Here is a 10,537-nt window from a genome sequence, read left to right on the forward strand (position 1 = left end):
GAAAACCGTGAGGCAAACTTTTTCGGAGTGAGGGTTGTAAACTCTTGGAACAATCTACCAGAAAGTGTTGTGACGGCACCGAGTGTGAGCTCTTTCAAGAGAAGACTTGACCAACACTGGAGCGGGTTCAGGTACATTCAGGAGCCGGTGCATGCCCAGTATTTGCCAACAGTGCGTGACAGAGACGTGACCGATCGCCCGGGCGGCTAGCGAGCCGACCTTTTGGTGAAGAATATAAAGGAAAAGAGACGTGACCGATCGCCCAAGCGGCTAACAAGCCGATCAGTGGCGAAGAGGAAAAAGTAAAAAAAAAAGTAAAAGTAACCACTTGTGCACTGGGTCCACACTCTGCTGAATAAAATTGTCTGGCATTAGCTGAATAAAATATTAAAAGTGGTTTCCAAATACAGGGTAGTGAGGAGGTTAAAAAGGAAAAAAGCATTGTAGATGAATGCAAATGCTCGGTTCTTAATTTCCCGAAATAACTTGGCGCCATCGGCAAACATTTGTATGGAGGAGTGTGTGTGGTATGAGGAACTCCAGAGACAACCATTTTGTGATATAGAATATTATTGATATGGATATGTATTTTTGTAAGCTTCGAGGAGGAAAACGTAATTATGTCTTGTGAATCCGCGCTAGAACGAATATGGGGGGGGGAGAGACGCCATGGCGTTGTTTACATCCCGGGGCCCAGTAGCAGGTATGTCCCACGTATTTCTTTGCTCTGTTAGAGTGTGTTTGATAGATTGAGCATAATAAATGTTATATGAAGAATGTGATGATCTCGTGGAGGTAGTTTGTAAGCCAGAATAAGGCTAATTCTAGCGTTGCTCTCCAGACATTCACCCTGGAGTGAGTCTACACCACCCCCTGTGTTGGGTTTATTATGTATTGTTTAATTCCTACTACTGTGTGGTACCCATATGACAACAGTTGATGCTTGTTTTGTATGTATAATAACTAGTTATGTCTGATCTAGGTCCCAGCCTCTTCCTTCTCGGGTGATTTCTAGAGTAAATAATTGAGAGAAGACTACAAGTGTGTCCCATCCCTGAATTGGGAGTTCCCTGCTTTGTGCTTTAAGTCAGGCCAACAGGTTGAGACTCAAGCTGTTTTGGTCAGGACTTGAGGATGTTGACCAGAGTCCGCTAATATCCTTCAATATTTAGGTAAGTAGAAGGAACTCTTTTTTTTGTTCCATGTATTTTGATAATATATAACAAATTAACTTCCTAATGCATGAAAGAAGTTATTGTAGGTCGTAGTTATGGCGGAAGACGTGAGGGGACAGCCCCGCCTACTGTAAATGATTCATCGCCTTTAACCAATAATTCGTATATCTATGATAATAATTATATACATTGGTCATGTAATTGGTGAAAGATTTATATTTGTACTGTAATATCCATGTAGTTACTGTTTTAGTTAATGGATACAGATGGTTGCCACTTTATTTACGGTAAGAAATTAAAGTTAATCTTATATTTAACGGGTATAAAGGTATTCTTTGAAGAGATGACTAAAACCAGCAGGTGTTGTTCAATTTCTTTCATTTTTTCAATATGTTCTTACCATTATGATATATTTTAAAATCTAGGTGACATTTACTAGAACCTATTAAAACCTGATATATTTATATAGTTTTATTTATGACTTGTGTAAGTTTTATAATTTATTTAGTGAATTTTCGATCTTGCACTGGTATTTCTCTCACTGTTATTAATATGTTTTTCGTAATGTTTAGACAATCTAAGACATTTTTCTTTTGTGACATTTCCGCCGGAAATTAAGGATAACCGAGATATTAATTTTTCAATATTATTAGATTTGGTCATTCACGAGTGTTGTCATTTGTTGTTTACGTCTCACGGAGGTCTGACCGCCCGTCGCGCAGTGCTCCTTACCTCCGTGTTGGATTCTTAAGCATCTACAGCGCATGTGTGGGGGGTGGTGTGGGAGTTTCTTATTGGCTATAGGAGACTTATAATTGGGCGAGAGTTTTACGTCAATTGCAGATTTTCGTCGGAAAAATAGTGTTAGGTTAGTTAAGGTTAGGTTTGGTTTTGTTAGTTTGTTGGTTTTTTATTTATGTGATTTACCCAAAGAACTATTGATTTCCGGCTGAAATTAATATTAAATTTGTTCGAAACTCATCGAGTAACATTGAAAAAACATATTTTTAATATCTGAACAAAGACCGGTGCATTTGTGAAAATTTACCATTTATTTTACACAGTGTTACAGACACCTGCTCCAAGTGATACGCCATGACAGAAGTGTTCCGGTTCGGCCTCGTGCCCATCGCTTGTCGTGCCCGGAATGAGGACCGCAGCCGTGAGTACCGACCTATATGAAGTTAAATAGCACTTGCCTGGCAGGTAAATTGCCATCTAATTTTCAAACTGAGTTGTATCGGTATCACTTTTCTAGAAGAAGTTTTTGTAATATTTGATGATCTCCCACCAATCACATTTCAGGATGCAATCATTCTGCTAAGTTCTAAAATAGATATGTTAGGTCTCACCATTACCTATAATATGTCATGGAAGCCACACATCCACAACATTGCTAAAACTGCCTTCCGAAAGCTGGGAATGCTGTACAGATGCCGTAGCTACTTTACTCCTGAGCAGTTGCTTCAGTTTATAAGAGATTCATTTGTCCTAACTTGGAGTACTGTGCTCATATCGAGGGTGGCTCTTCTTCTGTCCAACTGTTAGATAAGGTGGAATCAAAGGCATTTCATCTTATTGACTCTCCTCCTTTAATTGATAATCTTTCATCCCTTTCTCTTTGCTTCAATGTTGCTTCACTCTCTTTTTTACAGGTACTTTAATGGCCAATGTTTGGTGGATTTGGCATCCCGTGTACTGCCGGCAAGGCCGTGGACTTGTAACGCTCGTATTGCCCGTGGTGCCCACAGTTTCTCTGTGGGCAATTCAATTTCTTTTTACTCTTATTTTTTTTGCCCCCTAGGCCCCATTGTGGTTCAATGACCTGTTGCTGGGTGGCCTATTCCCCGTAAAAAAATAAAAAATAAAAATAAAAAATAAATGCAACCACAGAATTCTGGAAGATTAGATTAGGTTATTCTTTGGTTGCTGTAATCTGCAATTTTACCTAAGTTTTCAGCCAGACAGCTGTCATAATACAGCATAATCACTGGGGGGGGGGTTCAGTCCTCTTTTTTATACCTGAGCAGGACTGGTTTCCTCTTCTGGTCATAACATGTTCAAAGCTTCTGATCTCTCCCAGTTTGTACCAGAAAGTAGGTGGAGTTAATTTTATTTTTTTTTTTTTTCATTGTTAGGTTTAGATTTTATTTAGCTACTTAGCTTCTCTGTAGTTTTGTTTTGTTTCTCTAGTTTTGCAACCTCAGTGCATGTGTGTGTATTTCTTACAGAAGTGGCATTGAGTCTCAACAACAATGAAGTGAATATATATGGCAGAGCTGCATCAGAGTGGAAGCTTCAGGAAACACTCCAGGGTCATGATCTGCGTGTCACAGGCATTGACTGGGCTCCCAGCACCAATCGCATTGTTACATGTGGAGCAGTAAGTTTACTGTGTATTTATTTAACCTTTTCATGTGGTTAAGGCATAAATAATTTAAGACTTTAACTTTATCTTTTTTGGTTCAGTTAGTTTTGTATTGTAACATATACATTTTTTCACTCTATGGTTGTACTTAACAGATCTATCAACCACACTTTTTACTTAGCAAGTGGAGTGGAACTTATAACAACCCTCACGAGCAGCTGATATTTTCTATGTTGTGTTATATAGTTCCTGGTAATAATGGGAAGCTATTCTTGGTGTGAAGGTTTGTACTGATTGTGTCACCTTAACCACTTGTGCACTGGGTCCACACTCTGCTGAATAAAATTGTCTGGCATTAGCCGAATAAAATATTAAAAGTGGTTTCCAAATACAGGGTAGTGAGGAGGTTAAAAAGGAAAAAAGCATTGTAGATGAATGCAAATGCTCGGTTCTTAATTTCCCGAAATAACTTGGCGCCATCGGCAAACATTTGTATGGAGGAGTGTGTGTGGTATGAGGAACTCCAGAGACAACCATTTTGTGATATAGAATATTATTGATATGGATATGTATTTTTGTAAGCTTCGAGGAGGAAAACGTAATTTTGTCTTGTGAATCCGCGCTAGAACGAATATACATCCCAGCCGGGGGGGGAGAGACGCCATGGCATTGTTTACATCCCGGGGCCCAGTAGCAGGTATGTCCCACGTATTTCTTTGCTCTGTTAGAGTGTGTTTGATAGATTGAGCATAATAAATGTTATATGAAGAATGTGATGATCTCGTGGAGGTAGTTTGTAAGCCAGAATAAGGCTAATTCTAGCGTTGCTCTCCAGACATTCACCCTGGAGTGAGTCTACACCACCCCCTGTGTTGGGTTTATTATGTATTGTTTAATTCCTACTACTGTGTGGTACCCATATGACAACAGTTGATGCTTGTTTTGTATGTATAATAACTAGTTATGTCTGATCTAGGTCCCAGCCTCTTCCTTCTCGGGTGATTTCTAGAGTAAATAATTGAGAGAAGACTACAAGTGTGTCCCATCCCTGAATTGGAAGTTCCCTGCTTTGTGCTTTGTTACACATGTATATATATATATATATATATATATATATATATATATATATATATATATATATATATATATATATATATATATATATATACATACATACATACATACATACATACAGTCGGCCCTTAACATACGCGGGTGTTAGGTTTGAGAGATACCCGTGAATGTTAAAAATCCGTGTACTTTTGCCCCCCCCCCCCTGAAAAACCCCTGGCCCCCCATGTCCTTATTTACCATATATACCTGTGTGTAGTTCGAGTTTTTAAGACCAAATTATTTGGCAAAAAATTGGAGGTCGACCTCTAAACGGCTAATAGTTTCTTTAGGTTGAAAAATATTTACCATAACTACCAGTAAACTATGGAAACGACGCACCACCAGCTGTGAGTGTCGGTACAGTTGCCAGGGCAGATCTCTTGCATCATCATAGGAAGCCCAAAGTAGCCAAATGCATGGTATGGTATACACAGGACGATGTAAAACAAAGTATTCATTTTTTAAAGTTTATTTATAGATACTGTACATCAATTTTTGTTCATTACATTTGAAACATCAATCTTTGTTAATTAAATTTGAAACAAGTACAGTAGTTTTGTTGAAACGTAATGTACAGTATTTAATATTAAAATGCAAAAAGAGCTATAAAATCAATTAATACTGTACACCCGTAATGTACTGGCTGGCATCTCCACTCGTCCCTGCTGCCGCCAGTCACCGCTCGTCCCCGCTCTATGCCTCCGCCTCCTCCACATCGTCACTACTGTTGTATTACAATAATATTCTATCCTAATTCACTTGAATAAATACTACAATACCATATTTCTGAATATTTTCATTAAAATCCATCAAAATCATTTTCCTTGTCATCGTCTTAAGCACCAAACAGCTCTTCCCAGTCTTCTCCTTGAACAGGGCTAGAGGGTACGTGTTTTTCAAATCGTTTTCAATTAAAAAAATGTTACAGCACATGTATATTTTACCTAAACTGCACCTGAATGAATATATTCTCAGAAAAAAATAGTAGTTTTGCTGAAACGTGGTGTATTTCAATGTAAAATAGGATAAAATACATGATGAAAACAAAAGACTTTACCTAACCTTCCGATGTTCAAGATATGTTACTCGTTTTTTTAATAGTTTTTGGTTTAAATACTGTTATATTACAATGATATTCTATTCATACTGTGCTTGATATACTACATTCACGGAAATGTAATATTTTTGCTGAAATGACGTCCGTATTACAGTGGAAAGTGGGATAAAATCGTGACGAAAACAATGACTTTCGCTTTCTTTCGTTCAAAAGATGTTACCGTAATCGCTTTTCGAATGGTTTTCAGTAAAAAACTGTTGCATCACAAGTGAATTAGGATTGAATATTATTGTATTACAACAGTTTTTTAACTGAAAACCATTCAAAAAGCGATTACGGTAACATCTTTTGAACGAAAGAAAGTGAAAGTCATTGCTTTCGTCACTTTCCACTGTAATACCTACGTCATTTCAGCAAAATATTACATTTCCATATTCTCAGAAATAAATAGTAGTTTTGATGAAACGTAATGCATTTCAATGTAAATTAGGATAAACTACACGAAAACAAAAGACTTTACCTAACCTTTTGTGAAATGGTAATACTAAGAGATTCTTATGGTCATGGGTGGGCTTGGGATTGGTTCTATAGAAAGATTTCTTAGTAATGTTAAGGCATTTGTCTATGAAAGATCTAGGGTACTGAAGGTTCAAGCCAATATTATAGATATATTTATATTCCTCATCAATAAATTCCGGGCTGCAAATTCTCAAAGCACATAAAAACAATGATGAAAATACTGACTGTTTGACTATTATGGTGGGCAGAATAATAATGAATGTATGAACACACATGAGTAGGTTTCCTATAAATACTGAACTTAAAGGTGTTACCTATTCTGCGGATCAGACAGTCTAGTAAAGGCAATTTACAGTCATGCTCTAATTCCACAGTGAATTTGAGCAAGGGGGCTAAGTTGTTAAGTTGTGGCAGTTGAAAAGAAACTATTAAGTAATATTTTACCACCTTCAGCAGTCTGGTTTAGATATGTTGATGATGTATTATGTCTCTGGCCATGTAATGAGGACCTAAAAGCATTCCTGCCACAACTTAACAACTTTGCCCCCTCGATCAAATTCACTGTGGAATTAGAGCCACATTTTATCAAAAGCTTTTGATACGTCTCTGAGAACAATATTGCACTGGTTTTTATTGCTGACGGCGTTAGCTATTGATTCTCAAATTAATGCAATAGCCGTGTTTGTGCCTCGGTTCTTTCGGAATCCGTGTTGTCTGGGGTTATATTTGTTTTCCTGTTCTAGATAGTTTCTGAGTCTGCTGTTGACTATTTTTTCTAGTATTTTCCCTGGTGTTTCTAATAAGGATATAGGTCTGGGGAAGTGTCCTGTTGCTAGTGAAGCGTTAAAGATCTGTGGGTATGTTTTGAAGGACTGTTTTGTTTGTCTGACTTAGTCCAGGTGCTTTATTTTTAAAACTGGTTATTATGTTTCTTATGTCTTTGTGGTGATTGGCAAGGTTAATGTGTCTGCACTGATTAGTATGTTGAGGTCTATTGTTCTTGGTGGTTGCCATTTCTGTGTGTTTAGTGTAAGGTGTGTTGTTACCATCTGTTCTGTTACTCTACAATAGTTTCTGTTTCTTCTTCTGTCATTTTATATATGTTGCTCCAGAAATTTCTGAAGATCAGTTCTTTTTCTACAGATTCTCTAGCTTTTACCCCGTTGTCGTAAGATGGCTGTTATCTATGGAGTTAGTGCCCATTAGTTTTTTGTTTTACTCCAGAAAAATTTTGGGTTGTGATAATCGGCCTCTGTGTTTGTGATTATCTGGTTCCATTTGTCGTTGTGTGATTGTTTACATATTTCTTTCAGCTCTTCCTTTAGGTTTCTGAAGAGAGTTATTGTTTCTTGGTTCCAGCCGTGTGTATTTGTATGTTCTAGTATATTATTCAGTCTTGTCTGGATTATCTTCTGTTCGTGTGTTAATTGTGCGTGGGGTAGTGTGCGGTAAGTTGTTTTGGGGGTGTTATTTTCCATGGCTGTGGTGACTTTAGAGTACCATGTTTCCAGGGCTATATCAATGTCTGCTGTGTTTTTATGTTGATGTATTTGTTCGTTTGTGTTGAGTTCTGCCTTAAAACCCTCCCAGTTTGCTCTGTTGAAAGAGAATCTAGGGATGGAGGGGATTTGTATTGGTGATGTTGATAGAGTGATAATTATGGGCAGGTGATCGCTAGTGGTGGTTGGTCCAGGTTTCATGTGTGAATTCAAATGGTGGTGTCTATTGGTCAAAACCATATCCGGCTTCCCGGTGCTTCCTGCAGCTATGTAGGTTTCGAAATCTGGGCCCAGGTGTGTGATGTTGCCGTTTTCTAATAGGTCGTGTATAATCTTCCCCCTTGGGTTTCTGGTTCTGTGTCCGAGTATGGTGTGTGTCGCATTTAAGTTTCCTATAAAATACTGTATGCTGGTGTGTTACGTCTCATTAGTTTTAGTAAGTCGCCGGTCGGGAATGTTTGTCGTCGGCAAGGTAAATATGTTGTTCCGATTGTTATTGGGCCTTTAGTTGTGTTGATTTCGACTGCTAAGAAGTAGGTTTGGAAATTGTCTATGAGTGTATGTTCAGTTGATGTGTGTAATAGTTGAAGAGTTTTATTTTGTCACTGTTTTTCCGTCGGTGTGAGTTTATGAGAATTATGTCTGGGTCTATGCTGTTGTATATGTTTGTCAGTTCTGTTTTTCTTGTATGTGTCCAGGCCAGGACGTTGTGTTGTATTATTTTCTGTGTTCTGTTTTGCGTAATCGTGGGTCGCATGAACTTGACGCGTGTTGTTCGGTTGCTCGGGTCTCTCCGGGGGAGAGTCTCTCTCTCTTCTCCTTCAGTCCTGTTCTTATTTTCTTGAATTTTGATAAGTCTACGTTCTCGATTTTGTTGTATTTGCTGCTTATTTTTCCTCCACGTATTAGTGTTTCTATGAGTCCCTCTTCATATGTGTATTTGGTTGTTCCTTCTTTAATATCTTTTAACAATCTCTCATTTGTTACAGGGAGTTGACCGAGTAAAACCTGATTCCTATGCTGTCTCCGACGTCGGCCGGCCGTTGACCGGTGGGGTTCTCTCTACGTGGTCTTGCTGGTGTTGACTTAGCTGATTGGTTGGTTGTGTTCTCTAGGGTCTTGTGGTTATTTGGGAGTGGGTTGTATCCATTGCAGTCTCTGCTCCTGTGCAATTTTCTTGTTGTGTTATTTTATCTTCCCTTTCTTTGCTGGTGATTCCTAGACTGTTTTTGGTTATTATTTTGAAAATGTCTGCTGATGGGGCATTGTGTGGGAAGTTTACCTGTGGTAGGTTGTTCGCTGCAAACATTTCTCTGATAGTTTTTCCGAATGTTCCCGTGTTAGCCACGTTGATTATGTGGGCATGTATCGGTGTGGCTAGTATGGTGAAGGGTAGACCCTCGTTAAAACGGACCCCTTTAATCCCGATATCGGACGAAATCTGAATTAAGCGAGGGACTGTCCGTGTCAAATTTCTGGTTCTGGGATTGTCCGATAGATGGCGCGTGCGTGCCATCTGTAGTGTCTTGCAACTTTGTTATTGCAGCATAGGTTTTGGTTGGGTCAGTTTCTATATGTTTGTTCGATTTTTCCTTTTCCTTCATGTCTTTGATGATATCCTTCCTTACTGGGCATCGTGCTGCCAAAGTGTGGTGATGTCCTTTGCAGTTCGGGCATTTTGAATTTTCATTACGTGTGTCTTTAACTTCCATATTTTCATACGTGGTACAGTTTTGTATCAACTGTGGTCAGGTCTTCTTCATGAGAGTGCTCTTTGTACAGCACAGCTTAAGCATTCATTAGTTATTTTTGACAGATAAATAGTTATAAAGGATAGATCCTGAAATCCTGTTTGATAATAGAGCCTAAAAAGAATTAATGAGATCCCATCCTCCTCCTTTGATGTCATCATAAGAGGTCAGTGGATTATGTGGGGTTGATTCTTCTTCCCACTCAGTGATAAAGTCTGACAAGTAAATAATTGGTAACTCATGTGCTGTGAAACCTTGAGAGTGATTTCCATACCTTCCAAGCCACCATGGACAACCTTGCCTTGTCAAACATCTGATCATGGGACATGGTTAGGGGGAAGTTGGCTGATGGTCAGTTTAGCCCTAATCACTCTAGTTTAGAGCTTCCAAGGGTTCCAAGCCCTCAAAGTTTGGTGGACACATTTACAAGTTAATCTTTATGATGTTATTAAATGACATTATGCAGCTTAGAGAGCTGCCATCAGGTAATCATGGCTATGCACACAACTGTGGGAAATGGACATGAAATGTTGGAGATGATTATGATGATATCAGCCTTTTCCTGCTATGGGTGGAGAGCAACTGAAACAAGTTGTCTTCACTCCTTCTACTTTATAGTTAAGATTTCAATTGTGTTTAATTACCTGTTTCTGAAAGAGACTTTCTTGTTGCAGGTGACCTTCCTGGAAATTACCGAGACTTAGTGTGCTTTGAAAAAGTCCTCTGGAGAGTGGGTCCAGGACTTACATCTGCAAACTTCCTGTTTCTTGGGTTGAGGTGAGTGTTCTTCTTTACTGACAACATGTTTGTTTATTTCTGTGAATTAATATGTAGTAATATCTAGATAATATGCATGTTAAAATAAAATTTTGGATAAAATTAGAGCAATACAGTCATGGGGCAGGGCATCTTTTCTCACCTGAGAAAAAAATGCACTACAGATGCTCCTCTACTTGCGAAAGAGTTACATTCTTGAGTCTTGTTTGTAAGTCCAACTTTACTCCTGTAGATACCAAACTTATTGTAAAAACTGAAAAGATTATGGATATTTAGCC

At 38.5% G+C, this 10,537-nt stretch overlaps 1 protein-coding gene across 8 annotated transcripts; it reads left to right on the forward strand.

Annotated features, from left to right (window-relative positions):
• The first annotated feature begins 593 nt into the window (after nucleotides 1–593).
• Nucleotides 594–10,194, forward strand: LOC121863383 (actin-related protein 2/3 complex subunit 1A-like). 8 transcript variants are annotated; one of them, XM_042362002.1, is made up of 6 exons: nucleotides 594–703; nucleotides 983–1,172; nucleotides 2,240–2,381; nucleotides 3,407–3,558; nucleotides 4,170–4,240; nucleotides 4,520–4,639. In XM_042362002.1, the coding sequence occupies exons 3-6, from the start codon at nucleotides 2,354–2,356 to the stop codon at nucleotides 4,563–4,565; spliced, it is 297 nt and encodes a 98-aa protein (XP_042217936.1). In that variant the 5' UTR covers nucleotides 594–703; nucleotides 983–1,172; nucleotides 2,240–2,353; the 3' UTR covers nucleotides 4,566–4,639. The 8 variants fall into 8 exon arrangements, 6 of the variants coding, with proteins under 6 accessions (XP_042217936.1, XP_042217933.1, XP_042217934.1 ...); XR_006088382.1 differs by lacking the exon at nucleotides 4,520–4,639 and adding an exon at nucleotides 10,157–10,194 and having other exon boundaries at nucleotides 595–703; nucleotides 2,240–2,337; nucleotides 4,126–4,240; XR_006088381.1 differs by having other exon boundaries at nucleotides 595–703; nucleotides 2,240–2,337; nucleotides 4,126–4,240; nucleotides 4,520–4,636.
• The last annotated feature ends 343 nt before the right edge of the window (nucleotides 10,195–10,537 follow it).

This window comes from Homarus americanus, unplaced genomic scaffold (genome assembly GCF_018991925.1).
Source record: "Homarus americanus isolate GMGI-L3 unplaced genomic scaffold, GMGI_Hamer_2.0 scaffold53702, whole genome shotgun sequence".
Taxonomy (NCBI): domain Eukaryota; kingdom Metazoa; phylum Arthropoda; class Malacostraca; order Decapoda; family Nephropidae; genus Homarus; species Homarus americanus.

Excerpts from the sequence above, each read along its gene's own strand:
- LOC121863383 (XM_042361999.1), top strand. The coding sequence starts at position 2,271 with ATGACAGAAGTGTTCCGGTTCGGCCTCGTGCCCATCGCTTGTCGTGCC. Across the intron at positions 2,338-3,406 it reads CCGGAATGAGGACCGCAGCC|AAGTGGCATTGAGTCTCAAC; the intron begins GTGAGTACCGAC and ends TATTTCTTACAG. Across the intron at positions 3,559-4,169 it reads GCATTGTTACATGTGGAGCA|AACGAATATACATCCCAGCC; the intron begins GTAAGTTTACTG and ends AATCCGCGCTAG.